General features: G+C 47.8%; 1 protein-coding gene across 3 annotated transcripts; it reads left to right on the top strand.

The window, feature by feature from the left end:
* Positions 1 to 1,807: 1,807 nt before the first annotated feature.
* Positions 1,808 to 17,540, top strand: LOC101075920 (E3 ubiquitin-protein ligase RNF38-like). 3 transcript variants are annotated; one of them, XM_029850930.1, is made up of 13 exons: positions 1,808 to 1,955; positions 2,776 to 3,403; positions 9,578 to 9,639; positions 13,021 to 13,223; positions 13,367 to 13,721; positions 13,798 to 13,956; positions 14,124 to 14,294; positions 14,382 to 14,564; positions 14,647 to 14,750; positions 14,832 to 14,916; positions 15,051 to 15,172; positions 15,251 to 15,350; positions 15,508 to 17,540. In XM_029850930.1, exons 2-13 carry the CDS (start codon positions 2,854 to 2,856, stop codon positions 15,553 to 15,555), a joined length of 2,142 nt encoding a protein of 713 aa, XP_029706790.1. In that variant the 5' UTR covers positions 1,808 to 1,955; positions 2,776 to 2,853; the 3' UTR covers positions 15,556 to 17,540. The 3 variants fall into 3 exon arrangements, with proteins under 3 accessions (XP_029706790.1, XP_029706792.1, XP_029706791.1); XM_029850932.1 differs by having other exon boundaries at positions 13,801 to 13,956; XM_029850931.1 differs by lacking the exon at positions 1,808 to 1,955 and adding an exon at positions 2,010 to 2,617.
* Positions 17,541 to 18,205: the final 665 nt, after the last annotated feature.

Here is an 18,205-nt window from a genome sequence, read left to right on the forward strand (position 1 = left end):
CCCAAATTCAGCTGTGCTCGAGCTGCCTTATCTACAGATAAGGATGTGAGCACGAGTGTTCCCGCATCTGCAATTTGCTCTTCTCTGTCTCTCAAGTGAAATTGAATTATAGATCAAGAACCCCCGGTGTGCACTGAAAACAGCATTCTCAAACAAAACCCTCTCCCTCTTCTACTGCTTGACTTTCTATCCCCATTCATTCCGCTACTTAGAGAGGAATCTAATTAGACCAGAATATCAACATTAAAACACATATCTGCCCCCACCTCCCTCTTCTCCCTTTGTTACTCTGCTCTTCCCTACAGCTGGTGAGAGCGTGGTCTGTGGCTGCCCCTCCCCCAGCATTTGAACAAACCAATAACAGAGCAAGTCAGCAAAATACCCCCCTCCACACACACTCACACCATCCCTCTTTTTTCCTTTTACCACCCCATCTTTTCCCAACCCCATCCCCCTGAGCCCTTACTACATCCCATCCCCCTTTCCTACCACCCCTAACCCACTTACTCATCCTGCCTCTACCCCTCCCACACACCCACGAGAATTCCCCACCCGCCTACTTTCTCACCCATGCTTACCTTCCTGAGTAACTGCTCCCCAGTCATCTTCCTCCTTTGCTCTCACCCTTTTGCCCAAACTTCTCTTTACAACAGCCACTCATCATTTCCCTCCCCCATCTCCCCCATCTCCCCCTCTTGCCTTTGCCCTCTCTTCTACGGCCTTATCTTATGAATATCGGTAGCACACTGGGTGAAAAATTGATCCTCCCCGCCTGTCTGTGGACGCTGCCACAATGCATTAGCCTGTGTGTGTGTGTGTGTGTGTGTGTGTGTGTGTGTGTGTGTGTGAAGCTTGCTGCATGCAGAGAGGGAGGAAGACATGGGAGGGAGGAGGAGTGAGGGGAGGATATTTGCATATCATCAAAGTAAGGAGAGGGAGTGTAATGAATGTGTATATGTGTGTGTGTGTGTGTGTGTGTGTGTCTTAGACTCGATGTTAAGGGGTAGGGGTCATGTGTTTATGAAATGAGAACAAGTCTGAGGGAATGAAGTATGGGAGGTGAGGCAGACTGAAAGAGGTAAATACATGTGGTGTGCATGAGAGAGAGAGACAGAGGGAGACAGACACGTCAAGCCATCACACCCTTAAGCCACACACTTGCACAATTCCCATTATTTGCAGTACACAGTCACACATTTTTATGTATACATGTAGGTCATATAATGACTTTTGCCATTATTACAATGAAATCTATGACATAAGTGTCATTTTTAGTTTTACTCAATATTCGGAACTGCCACATTCCAAGAAACTTTGCCATTATAGAGCTAAGTGCACATTGGATCCAGCCCTCAAAGTCAGTTACACACACACGTATATGTATACACACACGTGCACGTGTAGACATACATATATATGTAGTCTCTTTTAGTCGCAATTATAACAGCCATGCAACTATTGACAGCGTTTTATAAATACGGGAAACAGCTGCAACAGATTTGGTATTTGTAATTAAATAATTTAAAGCTCTTTTGCCTGCCGCTCAACTATCCACAGCTTCCGATTTAACAGCAAAAGTAATCGATCGCCGACCACATGATAATTAAACAAAAACAAGTCAAGCGAACATGATCAAAACACCAGAGAACGACAGAAGAAGGACGTTTCTGTTTCTACCTGCCCGCGGGTGGTTCGTGAAGATGTGCGTGTGCGTGTGTGCGACACACAACTACAAACGCGTCCGGCTTTCTGCTCTCGATTGATCAGGTCTGGCGAAACGTTGACGGTCTGTCACATTTCACGCTGAAGGCTGGGCGCATACGAGGCGGAGGCTGCGCGCACGCACACGCACACACACACACACATACACACACACACACATATACACACACAGGGCTCAGCAGATCATCGACAGATCCGAGTCAGGACTACAGCTGAGTGAGAACACGCTAAAGGTAAGTTGGTGAAACGGTACCAGCACCGGGAAACCCGGAACATTTACCACCGTACTGACAGGCGAAGTCGGCGGTTAAGATTGGGTTGGTTTGCGCCGCGGTTCTGTCTTTGGAAATGTACGTGGACTACTTTTTTTATGTTTCTTTGCGCTCCTCTCCTTTCGAGTAAACACGACATTACACGACTGCTCTCTCAAAATGAAGGGACATAGTTTTTCTCGACGTTTTGTGTGTTTTGTTTTTTAAACTAATAAAGTAATTTAAAGGGATTCGAGGCGTGGGTGGCTCGATACGTTTTTCCCCCTGTGGAGGAGGGGATGGCTTTGCATGCTAGCGAGCGAAATTACGCATGCTGGATAGGCAAGTTTAGATGGTTGTTGAAGTGGATAAAGTTAGTTTAGACTCGGCACAGAGATACGGGCGGCTGAGAAGTGGTAAACGTAAACGCGTACACGGTTATTACGCACCTAGAATGCGTCCGTGATGCGTTTATCACATTATTGGACCGGCCAGCATGTCCCCTCATCGCTAGCTTCGCGTAAATTTGCTAATGTTGCCGGTGCGCAGTGAAACCAATTCGCATTTCAAGTTTTCTATTCGTGTAAAGTGAGATACAACACGACCGGTAGTCGCTGAACCCGCTGGAGGAACCACGCTGTCTGGTAACGTTACGAATATAAACTTGGGGGGAGTAGTTTCGACACATTCGGGGCTGTCAAAATATGCAGCGGCTGAGAACAAGCGTGGGGGGGGGGACCAGCCCAAGAGAGTGGCCCACGACTCTTCAGCTAACGACTCATAAATGTTGTGTTTTTAACAGAAACTATTCGTCGTAGACAGAGGAAACGAGAAAAAAAAACAGGGTGAAAAAGAAACGGAGGAAATCCCCCAAAAGGAAATGCCAGTCGCAGCCACCGGTCAGCCGACAACTCAGGAGCCGAGAGTTTGCCTCCGACTGCCCTCCACCCCGGAGCCTGTCCCCAAAGGGGCTGATTTATTCGACGAAGCGGGGGCGGCAGAGCGAATAGAGTACGGGGGCGCAGAGGGGGGTAGAGGACTCGGAGGGTACACACAGCCCGGATCCATCAGCGGCACTCCACCGCAGTCCCCCGCCGCGTCCACCTCCTTTCTGTTCCACCCGCTCCACTCGCACCAAATGGCCGTTGAGCCCCCGAGGACTCGATCGCGCTCCCGATCAGGATATTATCAGCAATACAGTAGTGGGAATGGTAACGGAATTACCAGCACTGGACTCATGGGATCTAACCACCACCCAAACCAGCAACAGCATCTTCATTTCCAGCAGCAGCAGCAGCAGCAGCACGGTGCCGGTTGCGCACCGCTCGGAGCTCCCGGCGGCCACACGGAGAACCAGCCAGGAATCAACGCCTCTGCCGGCATTCAGAGGTTTTCTTCAGTTCCCGAAGCGCACCCGATCCCGGCACCAGGTAACCCCCCCCCCCCCCCCCAGCTGGCATCATATCTGACAATGGTTGTGTGGTCGTGAACCAGAGAACTAAAACACAAAGACACGCACTTCGTTTTTAGGCTTCATCTAAGCAGGCTCAAAAGAAAAGCTTCTGGGTTCTATAATGGACCCTTTCTAATGGCTTTCCAGTCTTTTTTTACTTCATGGATTGACGTTGTCCACAAGTACAGTTGAGAGTGGTTATTTTTAAACTGGGAATGTTTTCCAGTGTAATTATGCAGTTTAAAAAAAGGGAAAAACAAAACACAAACTGGTAGTTTAGGGTTAAAAGTGACATTATTGTTGAGAAGTACAGGTTTTCTGATACTAATACAGCTTGTAGACAGTATTGGGGTTGACTTTGGCACTGCGCAGCTTGTGGAAAATTACCGTAGCGTTATTTTAATCTAATATTCTACTCATAAAAAAACCATAACGTGCATATTTCTAAAGGGCTTTAAACTGTGTTCAGTCCATTTGGATTACCATGGTTGCAGCAAGTTGAGCTCTGCTGGTCTGTGCCTCGCTGCAAAGCTTAACTTGGCCAAAGTGCACGAACCGATGCTGGGTGTGTAGAACACATGCGCGCATGTTCTCAGTCACTGAATGGAGTGCAGTGAACCACGCTACATGGGAATGACACAGCTAGGATTTCACACCGAGAAACCGGTCTTTCAGAACGTTCAGCAGGCTCCGTCGGCAGCAGCACGCTGTGGTTCTTTGGGGAGATGAAATAGGACATTGAAGAGCACGCCGATTTTCATCCGTGCACAAATACCTGACTGGTCCTTCCAGGATTAGCTCCAAATTTACCACTCTTAAAACCGCTGTTTTGGCTGAAAGCTTTGCTATTATAAAAGCACAAAGCCGTAGACATCAAACCATTCCATCAGTATGGATCTTTGTGTCCATCTTCTCTGTACTTGCTTTAAGTTATATAATAACAGCTGTCGGAGTCCGTCTGCTGTGATATGCGTCCATTTCTGTCATTGCTGCTCGCCTATGACGTGTAGCATAACACAAATCGATGGATAGCCTTTTTTTGTGCTGCCATCCAACTAGATTTCGATCTCTAGGGGGAGTTATTGGCCAGCTATCCAGGACGCACGCTCATTATCTGGGTACGTTTTCAAATCTACAGAATGCAGGTGTGTGCGTGTGTGTCTTTAAAAAGCAGCGTTGGATGCAGCGACAAGCAGGCACAAAAAAACTGGGTGTGCTTCATCCAGCTGCAATCAAGCCTCTAAAATAGCTGCTTTATTTGAAGTGGGGAAATACACTGTTTACTTTTATATTTATACCCCAGGGTAATGCTGAATGATCTCGTAGACAAGCGAAGCAGCTGGCTAGCTAGACCATTGCAGCCACTACACACCTTTCATGCGACTCTTTCCATTCGTCCTGTTTGTTGGGAGAGAGCAGACACAAGGACATGGTCCATTCTTCCTCAGTCGGTCACCTGCACGGCCCATGAAAGCTAATGATATGCTCTACCCGCCCCCACTCTTCTCAATCATCGCTACTCCTTCCTCCTTTATGTGCTGCTTCATTATGCTCGTTTTTAAACGGTTGTTAACAACTTTCACTGCCCAGATGCTTTTGAAGTTGAGTTGAGTTCAGTCTTGTACAGTACGACTCCAGCTAGCTTGTGTTTGGCTCGGCGGCTAATGCCACTCTGCAATGTGCTACCGGGCCAATTTTAGCTTTGAGTGTGTCTCATGTTTGAGACCCAAATGTGAAGGTACCAAAAAAGGATTCATGGTGACATTTTGGTGAGTAAGCTCAGCAGCACAGGGCAGTAATTGTATACTGGATAAATATAAGATGTGCTACTGTACATTTATTTAATACATAAAAGGAGAAAGAGAAGTCATTTAAATAATTATAGAAGATCAGTACCGTAAAAGCAGAAGAGGGCGGCTGAAAGGAGTCATTGTTTTGATTTGGAGGTTACAGAAGTTGATGAGCAGAAGTGCTGCACCCATCTTTGGGAAGGTCAGGTGCAGAGGGAGGACAAGGCAGGGAAGGGAGAGGTAATTAGACTGAAGCACGAGAGCAGATGCGAGAGGTGACCAGGCCCCATGGACTGAAGCTGGCCGTGGAGGAGTCGCAGGACGAGTATAATTATCAGCAAAGTGCAGAGAGGAAGCGTGCGTCTCCATACGACAGTCAAGCATTCAACCTTGGAGGACGAGATAAATGGAGTGATGAGCAAAAGTAGAGGGAAAGGAAGATACACGAGACCTTTGGCAACATATTTAAAGGAACGGATGCTGACGTATGAGGACGGGAGAGGAGAGCTGCATAAAGGTTCACTGGCCTTTACCTCCATGAGTCGGGCTACCTCACATCCAACCAGTAATAACCCTGTTCTTCCCCTCGCACAAGCATATATTTGGAGGTTCTGTGGCGTGCACTTTCTCTCCCAGTTGTCTTTTTTTTAACAGTTCAATTTTCGTTTGAGCAAATTTCCAAAATGGGACAAACAGCCAAAGATGGTTCGGATGATTGTGACGTTGCGACAGCAACTGTGAATTCTATGAGCTGCTGTGGAAGAAAGGAACTTTATTGTCCCTCTTTCACCTGACAGTCACAGCAACATTGTTGTAAAATGTGATAAGGAGTTTCCACTTTAAAGCTTTATTGCACCGTTAAAGACACTGCTTCTGTTGTCTGCTCTACTTTTTATTAGAGTTGCTGATGTGTCTTCGCTCAAGTTCGGCGCCACAAGATCAGCCACCCTGGGGGCCCACATGCGATGTTGCTCTGATGTTTATTGAAGCAATAAGATTGTGTTTCGAACTGACTTTTGAAGTTCGAAGAAAACCTTGTTTATTGTGTTTTATGACCCAAAATATAAGCAATATCGCCATTTTCAGTTGGTATTGGAACGTAGCGACGCTATTTACTTTAGCATATGAGACTGTTCAGCTGTGCTCGTGCGCGCGTTGAGGCAATGATGCTGCACGCTCGTAATGTGAAGAGTTTTTATCAGGAGCAAAAACTGAGACGCAATAACAAAGTGCATTATCTTTGACGTGTCCTTAAACTAGACACTCTCCTTCAACAACAGCTGTGTGATGATGAATATATAAGAAACGCCGCCGTGTGACTGCTCCATTCGTGAAGATAGTCTCGGGTAATTTAATTGACGTGGGCTTTAAACGCGTCTCTGACCTTCTGGATGTTACTTTCTCTCCCGTACACACCCTCTCTAGGTTGGTTTGTCATTCCACGGGGGGGCTTAAAGGGAGAGGTTGGCTTGGTGTGTGTCCATGTACCGCTGCCTAATGCGTGTGTGCACGTGCCGTGCTTGGTCACAGCCTGGGTGGGCCTGGAGCAGAAAAGCACGAGCTCACTGAAGAGCTGTTCGCCTCTGAATGGGAAAGCGAGTGTTTAAATGTGTAGGAAATAATATTAATTGGCTTGGTGATGTGGAGTTTACTATAAGTGCATCGGTTGCAAGGTCATGACCGGCATGCTGCGTGCTTAATGGAGCACAACAAATCCTCATGACATTTGCTCAAGGACTCTGGCAACTGTCTCCTGCTGAACAGTTTCTCAGTGTTAAAATATTTTGGAATATCACGAGATTTCATGGGTGAGCTAAAGACGGCTGAATGCGTCTCTGAACACGTGAGCTAGGTCTTCCAAAGATTCCCGTGTATCCAGAAGTGTCCCTTTATGAAGCACTGGGAGGAAGCAACAGGAATATATGAGAGCGAGAGAGGCCAACAGATAGGGGGATGGATGGGTCACGGGAAGGGATGGGGACCAAGACCGAGGGGGAGGGGGAGGAGGATGTCTGAATTCTGTGTGGGTGCGTTTATGTGTTGGGGCAGGTGGGTGTATTGGAAAGGGAGGGAGAGATGCAGGAAATGGTTGGAAATAGCTGATGCACTCTGAGGCTTACAGAAAATCAATAGCAGTCAAGAGGGAGAGCCACAACCCCCAACCTGCTCTCCCTCTCTCTGACTCCTCTTGCCCTCCTCCAGTCATCTATCTTGTATTTTTTCCCCTTCCACCATCTTCTCCAATCCCCCATTCTCCCCGTATACATCCGCCGCACGTGCGCTCCCATTGCCACCTTCTTCAGGGGTCTTCCTTCGCCCCTCTGTCTTCATCTTAACCTCGCACAACTGTTGTGTGTCCATTCAGAGTGAAGTGTAGCTGCATGAACCTCTGTCACGGCCGACATTTGCTGGTGGTTTGAACCATGTCTGACCTGGCTGGAGCCCCACTCTCACCCGTTTGGAAGGTGGTTTCCTCACATTTAAAATCCGACTGCAGCACAGTCAGATCGGACGTGTAGGCAACTCCCAGGGAGGCACTGACGCATTGGCACACACCAACAGAGCTTATGAAGAGAAATACAATACAGCAGCGCTAATTGGACAGAGAATCGTATAAATAATGAAATTCGAATTGTGCTGTGAGATGCATGCAGTCTCATGCCTGCTAATGTGCCACTTGCTCTCGCTGGGCTCATATGAGCCGGTCCTTTGGCCAGAGTTGAGCCTGCAATGGTTTCAAATGCTGCGCCTCAAACTGTTTCTGACTGTTGCAAGTCTCTGACGACGCGCGAGCGAGACCGTGTTCAGCTGGATATTTGCCCATTATGAGCGCCGAATGAGAGAAGCAGCACACAGGATAGGAGTTCGGCGAAGGCTTCGGCACTTCACATCCAGCATCATCTGGATGAAAACAGCCTTTCATCCTGTTCCAGTCGCTTCCTTCCCCCTCGCCTGCTCTGTTATGAGCAAAACTTTTTAAGAGTTGAGGAATTAATATGTGAAAAGCCAACTTCGTCAACCATGCCTACAATTAACCATGGGATGAAAACTATACCCTTTATAACCTCTGTGTGTATGCTATGTCCCACTAGCATCTTATGTCCCACCATGTGGGACGGCAGAGCAAAAACATGTGCATTCAAATCAAAAAAAGCCTTGATTAAAAGGGAAAAACAATGGGGAAAAGGAATGGCTGTATAGACACAGTAAAAGTCTTAGCTGGGAGACAAGCAGCGGTATCACCAGGCAGCTTCTCTAATCCAGGATTACTGTGTGTGTGTGTGTGTGTGTGTGTGTGTGTGTGTGTGTGTGTGTGTGTGTGTGTGTGTGTGTGTGTGTGTGTGTGTGTGTGTGTGTGTGTGTGTGTGTGTGTGTGTGTGTGTGTGTGTGTGTTTACGCACACACCATTCGGTTGGGATCCGACACAACAGTAGACCATATGGGTCTAAGCCTTTTTGCACCATCCGCATGGTCAATGGCCTTTCTCACAAACATGTTGTCATTGTTTTATGCTGCTGTTTATTAAATTCAACTTCCAGTGAAGCAATAACAATGGGATTAAGTGCATGAAGTATCTGGATGGAGAGCTGCTCCACACAATGCCTGGATGTAATCACGCTGTTTGTTTCACAGCAGGGTGTTCCAGCTCCTGCTATTGGATCGGAAAATGATACACAAAGTGTGATACGGTCTGTGGAGGTCTGTTTAGGCTGTTGGTGGACCTGCCTAGACACATTTTACAAGATCGCCACCCACAGCCGTTGGTTTCTGTGGTGTGAATGAGGAGTCGCTGGAATGTACTGTAACCAAACGACGTGTAGTGTTATTAATGTGTTATTAATGCAGTGGTTCACGCACAAACCACTGACAGTTAAAGTGAATCACGTTGGCTTGGTCAGTGTCAGGCTGACTATGCTGGTGACTAACCTTTGACCCTACAGGATAATGGAGCCTACCACACCACTAGAAACTGTTGAGGAATTTTCTAGGAGGATTTGCCTTCTAACCTTCCCAAATCATAAATATACATGACAGACCTGCAAAAAAACCCCCACAGGCACTATTGTGGACCAGACTTGGCTCCGTCCAGAGGTGTTCCCATGTCGTTCCCAGGTCCTGTGGCTTCCTAGGCTGCTGCCTTTACCATTCAGACCCCTGTCTCCCAGGGTTCATACCCCTCCGTGGACCAGTGAACCTAGGTCACCTCAGGTGTCAGTGGCTTCATTTGTGCAGCTGGTAGCTGCTTGAATTTGATGGGTTGACGTATAGAACACAGATTATCCCTAATTAGCAAATGCAAAACAATGTTAGGAGAAACTGAATGCACCTATGTCTAATGTTCTGCTCTGGCGTCTGTTTAGGAGCCTCTGGTGGGTCCTATCACTGTCTCCCAGACATCATCTATGGAGAGGAGCGCGATAAGGTGAGCTGTTCTCCAGTAACACACAACATTTGTGCCTGCTTGCATGTTTTGTAGTCTTATTAAGATAATTATGCACGACTCGTTATCACTGTGATGCCCACTGTGTACTGTAACTGATGGGGGTCAGGCTGGTTTATTAGGTGCATGTCCTGCCATCCCTGGGTTTAAAATCTTTTCCTCCTTGTCCTTTAAATTCACCCGTCACTTTTTCCCTTTAGTTTCCGTGTGTGTATTTGTTCTTGTAGTCATGTCGTGCTTCACAAAGATCACTGGGTTTGAATTTAGGCTCAAATAAACAACTGAATATTGAGCATTTTGCTGTTTATTTCCATCCAAAATGAGGAGGTACTGAGATTTCACATTCAACTCTTGTAGCAGATCACTTAGGGCATCAATTGTGTTAGTGATCAGAATATGACAAAGATCCCCCCCCCCCCCCCCCATTTTTGGTTACCAGCATATAGAACTTAGACTGTAAAGGGAGCAGTCATTAATTGAAGCCATTATCACAAAGTTCTTGGATAAATAAAAGAGGATGACAGGATGCTGAAGGTGTTGCAGAGAGCTTGGAGGTGGTGACGGAAAGGATGGGAGGCCAAAACCGGGGGGGGGGGGGGCATTGCTAATGAGTTCACCTCCAGCTGTGGGACTTGGTGAGAGGAGTGGGGGGGGGGAGTGGGCTGGGGGAGGAAGGGAGGAACAGTGGCAGAGGAAACAAAATGGGCTTTGAAATCTTGTTGATGGAAGGAAAATAAGTGTGGGAGGGAGGAGGGTTTGAGTGCTGGTGGAGGAACGTCGGCAAATATTAATGAAACTATGAGAGCAAATGACCCTGTTTGTGTAGCGTGCACGTTCACGCACCATTACTAGCAGCAGAAGAGGGAGCGCCGCGCTCTGTTTGTACCCCTCTTATTTGTGTGGACGCGCTCTGCAGGCCCCTGTTTATTTTGGTTCTCAGAGTGACGGCGAAGCCGCAGCAACTGTCTGTCACAGTCGCTGCTTGTGTTTGAGCGAGCGTTCCCCAAACGCAGACACGGCAAAGGAGAACATGGGCGGGTGGGACTGCATTCATGCTTCAGGATATCTGCCCTGTCTGACTGTGGATCCAGTGTAAGAGTGTGTGTGTGTGTGTGTGTGTGTGTGGTCCTCATACTGTGAGCGCTGCAGAATGTGCCGAAATATTAGATACAGAGCTTTTCGCACTGTTTCTGGGCCGTGTTCGAAAGGCTCAGTGTGTGTTTAAGGCTTTATTAATCACCGTTTGTTATCTACTTTTCTGGCCTTGTGAAAACATGTTCAGCTCAGACACGTGTAGTGTTTGAATAGAACATGGGTTAATGCCCAAGGACACACACACACGCACACACACACACTCTCTCCATTGTCTGACACAGCACCCTGCCACCTAATATGAGTAGACAGGGCCATCAAACTTTCATACTAATGGCCAATAGTCTGCATGTGTGTAAGCACACTGTTTGTGTCCCGTCTAAGAAGTGCGTGTCCTGAACGTGTGTGTCGCCCACTCGCATTTCAGGCTGGGGTCTTGGAGAAGACAGAGACAAGGGGAAAAGAGGAGGGAACGAGAGGCGAAGGGGACGCGCAAGAGGGGTTCATCTTCTAAGATAGAAGAAAGGAAAAGGGGGCGGGGGTGTGTGGATGAAATATGTCAGGCTCGGGATGGAGCAGGCTGGCTCTCCTGAAAATGGGCACAGTGGATGTCCCTAGGGTTTTGGGGTGGCTGGTAAAGAGGTTTGGGGGCTCTGGCTGGAAGAGGGGGTTGGGGTGAAGAATTGGTACCCTCCATCTTGATCTAATGGCACACGGCAGCCAATAAAGAGTCAGCGCTGTGCGGGAGCTTTTCATGCTTTAGCTCCATTCGCCCCCTTTTCCACCATCATTTCTAGGAACTTTTACTTACTCGGTTTAAAACTTAATCCTGGTAATCTGTGTGTTTGGTGTGTTGAGCACATCTCAAAGTAATGAGGTATTGGTGGGGGGGTGGGACCCACTCTAGCTGTTGTGGCTCCTTTCACCAGTTCGTGTTGCTGTTTGCCCAACATGTAGTCAGCTTTTATTATACAAAAATGTAAATATTGGGGAGGAGTTTTTTATTTTGGGTAATTTTGGTGAATATGTGCTGAGTTCTCAAAATCCCCGGTAAATAATAAAAGTTCCTGCAGTGGAAGAGGGGCTATTAGCCTGGTCAGTGGAAGTCCCACCAAGCTTCTGCCTCTTGCAGCTCCGGCTGCCATGTTTCCTGGTTCTGGTTCTACCCTTTCCTTTTATTTTATAAAAAAAAACGCGGCCCATTCTGATCAAAACTCCATCTCGCCATTGATATTGTCTTTTCCAAAGGCTGTTCCAGCTCGGGTCACATCCGAGCAACAGTGAAAAATACATGTTGTTAAATCCATGTTGATAAAACGGCAACGTCAGCCTCTCGGGAGCTTTAGGAGGTTCTGTACTTTTCTAGGGAGTAGAGCCCAAACAGTGTCTGCTCCTGTGTAAACGAGATCCTGTAAATATATGCAAGTACATATATGTGCACGCTCGACTCCAGCTGTTTCCTGTTCACTATCACGCTGCTCTCAAGGTTGCCGAGCTCCGTGTGCATGCGTGCGTGTGTGTGTTAAAAGTCACAGCTGCTGCGTCATTTTTTTATCACACTATAACAACATGCGGAGCGGGGAGGCGGGGCTTGTTCGCGCGAGGTGTGGAGGAAAGAGTGTTGCTGGTAACCGCGTGGTGTGTGTTGCGCCATGTCTCAGGAACCGCCAGTTTAGTTAAGGTCCCTCTACAGGCGAGTGACTAAGAGCTTACACACGAGCATCTTTGTTCCTGCCGTGCACGGCGCCGACTGTGGGAGTCACTGCTTGACTGTAAGTGAAGTGAGTCACCGATGAGTCCGAGAGATGAGAACTCCTGAGTCAGTCGCAGCTCCCATGAGTAAATGCTCAGAAATGTCGCAGCCTCGGTGTGTGCTGGTGACTCTTTAAATATTTTTTTTAGGCTTTCTCAAACAACTTTGTCGAAGCAATCCAGTTGGGGGTGTGCACTTTTCACTCGTGCACAGGCCTGTGAGTGCTTGTTTTGTGTTTTTGCATTTCCTGGTTCTAAGAGGAAGTGCATTTCCACCCTCAGGGCCTCACAGCACTGATGGTGTAATGTGCTCTCTTTTAGACACACGCACACGCACACACACACACACATATGCGAGGGCTGGATCATACAGGAAATGCCATGAGTGACAAAAGAGCTTAGTGTCTGTGTTTTAAAACTCGACAGCCTGTTCAAGTTGGTGAAATTAATTCAAACTTTGTGCTGTGGGTCACCATGACACTCATCCGCTCTCCCCTTTTTCCACCCCTCCCTCTATAGAGTGAGGAAAGCCCCAGACCGAAGCGCCAAAGGCTGTCCAGTAACTATGTCTTGGAACAGCTAACCTCATCCGCTCTCCCACCCTCCACGCCGTCGCCCCCCATCCGACCCTGGGAGTCATCACCCCCGAGTCGCAGACAGCCCCCCTCCCTCGCACACTACGACCAGGAGAGATGCCAAACTCCAGTCCGGCTCAGACGCAGGTATGGCCTGTTTGTTTTCCTCCTTGGAGCTCCTTTAAACGGGGAGATTTGAAGCTCTCCTCAGCCCTGCTACAGCACCCTCTTGCTTGTGTGGGCCCTGCACACTGCAGGAAGTTGAACTGTTTCATTTGAACACCCTCCAGCACCCCTGTGAGGCGCCAGCGGTGCCGCCTCTCCAGACCTTCCCATCACCTGCACCCCTCCCCCCAAGGCCAAGCCCTCCCATCGCCGCCAGAGCTCCAAGATGGAAACTACCGCCACAACCACAACCCCTCCGCACAGCAGGCATACCCAACACAAACACCCAGTGCCTACAGCCAACCTTCTACCACTGGGAGTGGGGGGTCAGGCTTGGAAGAGCCCCGAGCTTTCCATCCACCCACCTTGTCATCACAAATACTCCATCCTGCCGCACGCCACCACCACCATCACCATCAGCAACAGCACCACGGAGCCCAGCGGCAGCAGGGATCTGTGGTCATGGACCTACATGATCAGGTGAGGCTGCATGGAGACGTCTGCTCCACTGGTTATGGTTGACTGCACGGTAACATTTTTTATTCTCTAACTCAAGCAGGCCAATATTCCAGTCTCCTACACGGTGACCCACGTCCCTCCCCAAGGTCTCACGACGCCGTTGTGCAGCGGTCAACACCTCCCCCCTACCTGCTCCTCACAACAACAAGTACCCTCCTGCAATGTGGTCATCAGCGCTGGACAACACTACCACCCGGTGAGATTAACAGAGCAGTGCTTAACTTGTGTGGGTTGTTTGGTCTCCCAGAACCCACCGAGGGCAGCTTGTAGCACTTGTCTGCCCCCTTGTGGCGAGTCCGGGTAACTACCAGTTAAAGACCGACTGTAACTCTTTGCTCTCTGTTGTTATTTGTCCTTTTGAAGGTGCCGCAGGCATGTTCGGTGCAACATTTCCCAGTGCCATATGGCTTCCCCTCACTTCTGTCCAGTGACCAGCAGTTCCTGCTTTCCCACCCACCCCACCTCTCTCCCCACCCGCCCCACCTTCCGGTGCCGGGACAATTTCTGCATTTTCAGTCACAACAGCCACAAACAGTAAGTGGTTTACACTGAGAACTTCCTAACAGTGAACACAGGTGTGTTATTTGTAAAGCGCTTCACCTTTGGTGTGTGTCCCCTCAGCTCTTACAGAGACTTGAGAATGAGGTCGACCTTCTAGGAGAGCAGCTTTCAGTAGGCGGAGGCTACAACTATGCGCACCATCACCACCACCACCACCACCAGGGCCCCTCCACCCTGCCGTCTTCCACACCGCTGCATTTCCTTTCCCACCATGACCCCCCCTCGCAGGAACTCTTTACAATTGTGAGTTTACTGACTTTATATCGAGTCGGGGAAAATAAAACATGTCTTTGAATGGTTTAATGAATCCGATTTTATCTTTTAGTCCTTCCCCAACTTCATCCCTCGGCTATTTATAAGCCAGCGCTACCGTTCCCAGCAGACGGTTCCCCCATCGGCCTACCACCCCAACTTCATGCCTTATTTCCTGTGAGTCTTTTTTAATCCTTCAAACGTGCAGTATTTACCAAGGCCGTAACGTAATAATGTTCCTCTCTTGACGTCCCACAGATCTATAGTACCCGTGCCCCCAAACGTGGCCCCCACGATCAATGTGGAGTTGGAAGTGGAGAACGGAGAGGTGGAGAACTATGAGGTGGGGAACACTGCTGTCACAACGTTCTGCCACCTTTATCAAATTTTCCTCACCAGATTTCACCTCCTCGTGCCAACTCTTGCTCGTTTCTCTCTGGTTCCCTCTTTTAATGACACTTCCTGTTGCTCTGTCAGGCTCTGCTGAACCTCGCTGAACGTCTAGGAGAGGCCAAACCCCGCGGTTTAACTAAAGCCGACATCGAACACATCCCCTCGTACAAGTTTAACTCCAACAACCATCATTCAGAGCAAACCATGTGAGTGCTTCTGTTTTATTGGGACCATGAACATGAAATAATCAGCTTTTTTATTGACGTTGGTGTTTTGGCTTCCAGGTGTGTTGTCTGTATGTGTGACTTTGAGTCTCGCCAGCTTCTCAGAGTCTTGCCGTGTTCTCACGAGTTCCACGCCAAGTGTGTGGACAAGTGGCTCAAGGTGAGGGAGGAAACGCGCTTTCAAGCCGTCAGTTTGTCAGCTGTTTTCAGCTGGAAGCCTGAAGCCTGAAGCTTCCAGCTGGGTCCGGTCATCATTGTGTGCCTCAGTGAGTGTTGTGGGTCGTTCTGAGCTCAGGTTTCTTCTTCTCTCTTTGCAGGCGAACCGAACCTGTCCCATCTGCCGCGCCGAGGTCCAGCGCGACTGAGCGCACGTCCAACCCCGAGCCGACCAATCGGTGACATCTTTGCTCACACATCTTCCAAATACCTGGAGCAGCTCTCCTTACTCCCTTCACTCTCCAGTCCTGATGAACACCCAACCGTGTTCCTCCTCTGGAATCTCCCCATTTGCGCTCCCTTTTTCTCTGGACTGTTCTCAGACTTTCGGGGAGGAAAACTGCCTCCCTGTCCTGGTGGCTTCACATTCTGAATGGCCTTCGACACCGAGCCGTGTATTTAAGCCTGTCCAACCCTGCCTGACACCAGTCTCAGTCTTCTGTGAGTTAATAGGCTTCGTTCTAGACTGTAGATAGAACCGGCAGTCCAAAGATGACCACGTCATTGTCTTACGGGAACGCCATATTTGTGGGCGAACAGAACAGAACAGGTTGAACTCCTGTTGGTTTATTTTCTTGCTTCCTTCAGGTTGACGACAGCCTGGGAGGGGTGATGCAAAGATACTGGTCACCCAGTTAAGTGAGCTACCCTGGAACAATGGAAATGTTCTTTATTCGATCTGCGTGTGTGTGTGTGTGTGTGCGTGTGTGTGTGTGTGTGTGTGTGCGTGCGTGAGAGATGCTTCCTCTGTCCTATTTATAGTCTCTGTGGTACACCTCATTGATTTGCATACACACATTTTTCATCTAATTCTAGTGATCAGATGTTTTTATTGACCCGGTTGATTTAGAAATAAGAAAGTTACACTGAACCCCTCCAGGGTAGTTTGATGGGCTGTATCATAAACTATTCTCCATGTCTGCCGTTTTAGCACCATCTCAAACTAGCAAAGCCCAGAGAAATATTTTGGAATACTGTACGTCCTGTTTTAAAGACAACAGATGAGATGTTTTTCTTGTTTTTAGCCACTAAGCTCTTCTCGTCATACAGTAACGTGACTGTACAGTTAACCCCCCCACGACCGAGGAGGGAAACGCAGTTCCTTTTAAAAACGAAAGACATTCCAGTTTACCAGCTTTCCTGTCTGAGCGAGGCGGTCCCAACGCGTCTGCATTGGAACACAAGCCGCTTTCCAAGTGTTGGATATGAAGATTTCTAAATGTGTACGGATGACACCTTTTAACCCTCACCGAGTGACAAATTTGAAGACGTGTAAGATAGTTGAAGCTACTGCTGCACCAGATGGTGGATTTGACACTTGCGCACTTTAATAGATGTAAGACTTTCACACCCTCTTCACTCTGACGAACCACTCCTTTCCCCCACCGATGGATAAACTCCGTCTCATTTTCTAGAGTGTCCTTGTACATTCCTCCTCTTCTCACCACAGTTCCAGAGCGTTTGTTCAATGATGTCTCGAAATGCCAGCGTGTGATCCTGAGACTCGGATCACAGCATGATTATAGCAACGTATGTGGTTGGGTTCCATCCCCGTGGATGACAGGCTAAGGTCATGTTTGTCAAAACTGCAGAGACGAGCAGGACCAATTCTGTCCCTCCCACATTCGTCTTTTTTAGCCGAGGGTGTATAATCGTAACGTCGACGGTAACGAAGAGCCTTTCTGTCAGGGGTCATCCAGTGACATTATGCATTTGTGTGTTTTAGGATGGTTTATTGTTGGACAATTGTTTTTTGTCAATGCTTGGTACACTAGCAATTACCTCAGTCCCACTATTTATGTCTTTTTGGGGGGAAAATGGCTCCACTTGTACTTGTATGATTTCATTCTTTTCAAGTTTTCTTAACTTTTTCATGCAAGATTGTTTTTCTTTTAAGCCAATATGAAACTGTCATGGTGTCATAGTAGTTTCATTATGTATTATATCTATAACCAAAATCATGGAAGGCCTGTTATGATAATGAAATTTTTAACAAACATTTGTACATTTTGTATGAGAGTTATTACTAGTAATACTTTATTAAGTAGTGCAATGTTTTTTTTAAATCCCTTACCCCCATCTTTTGGACTTCCTGGTCCAATAATAAATGTATAACATTCTCTTTTAAACGCTGTTTTTGAGTCGAATGTATTTGAAACTATTTTTGATTGGGTTTTAATCATTTTAAATTGTCCTATTTCTAGGGAAAGAACAATGTTATTTTGGGCTAGTCCACATGGTGGCAGTGTTACTCCGGTATGCAGCAGGACACTGGCGCTTCAGAGCTGGGAGTCATGGAACCAGTTGCGGGATACAGAGGATGGACCCCATGAATAATGTCTCTGCCCCTCGTTACAGCACCGACATCCACCAGAGGAAGAAAATAAATAAAAATACATCTAATTCTTGGAGGAAAATTGATGTTTCAGATGTCTAAAGCTCATGCACATCACCGCATGACTGGATAAGTACTTCCTTCCCAGCTGCAGTCCAGGATCTTAAACGTTCTGAATCACCAGCTTACTTTGACCTTTGAACCTGACCCCGTCCTCCGAGGTGGTTGAGCTCTAATTTGAAGATTGGCCCGTAAAGCCAGACCCTCATACAAATCATCTGACAGGCTCTAACTCTCTTAGACACTCCCCTCCCCACGACTGAACATTTTTCACAATTAAATGCTGCTTTTTAAATAATTACACGTGACAAGGACGGGTCTGATTCAAGGTCATTGCTCCTCCTTTAGCAAATCCTCCGGCAACCTTACGGATGCTGATTTTATCAGTGGTCTGAAGCAGCAAC

This window comes from Takifugu rubripes, chromosome 17 (assembly GCF_901000725.2).
Source record: "Takifugu rubripes chromosome 17, fTakRub1.2, whole genome shotgun sequence".
Classification (NCBI taxonomy): domain Eukaryota; kingdom Metazoa; phylum Chordata; class Actinopteri; order Tetraodontiformes; family Tetraodontidae; genus Takifugu; species Takifugu rubripes.

What these genes read in the sequence shown, in the direction of transcription:
- LOC101075920 (XM_029850930.1), top strand. Translation starts at nt 2,854, where the DNA reads ATGCCAGTCGCAGCCACCGGTCAGCCGACAACTCAGGAGCCGAGAGTT. An exon ending in TCATGGACCTACATGATCAG is followed by an intron (nt 13,722 to 13,797) that starts GTGAGGCTGCAT and finishes CTCTAACTCAAG; the next exon opens with CAGGCCAATATTCCAGTCTC. An exon ending in CGCAGGAACTCTTTACAATT is followed by an intron (nt 14,565 to 14,646) that starts GTGAGTTTACTG and finishes TTTATCTTTTAG; the next exon opens with TCCTTCCCCAACTTCATCCC.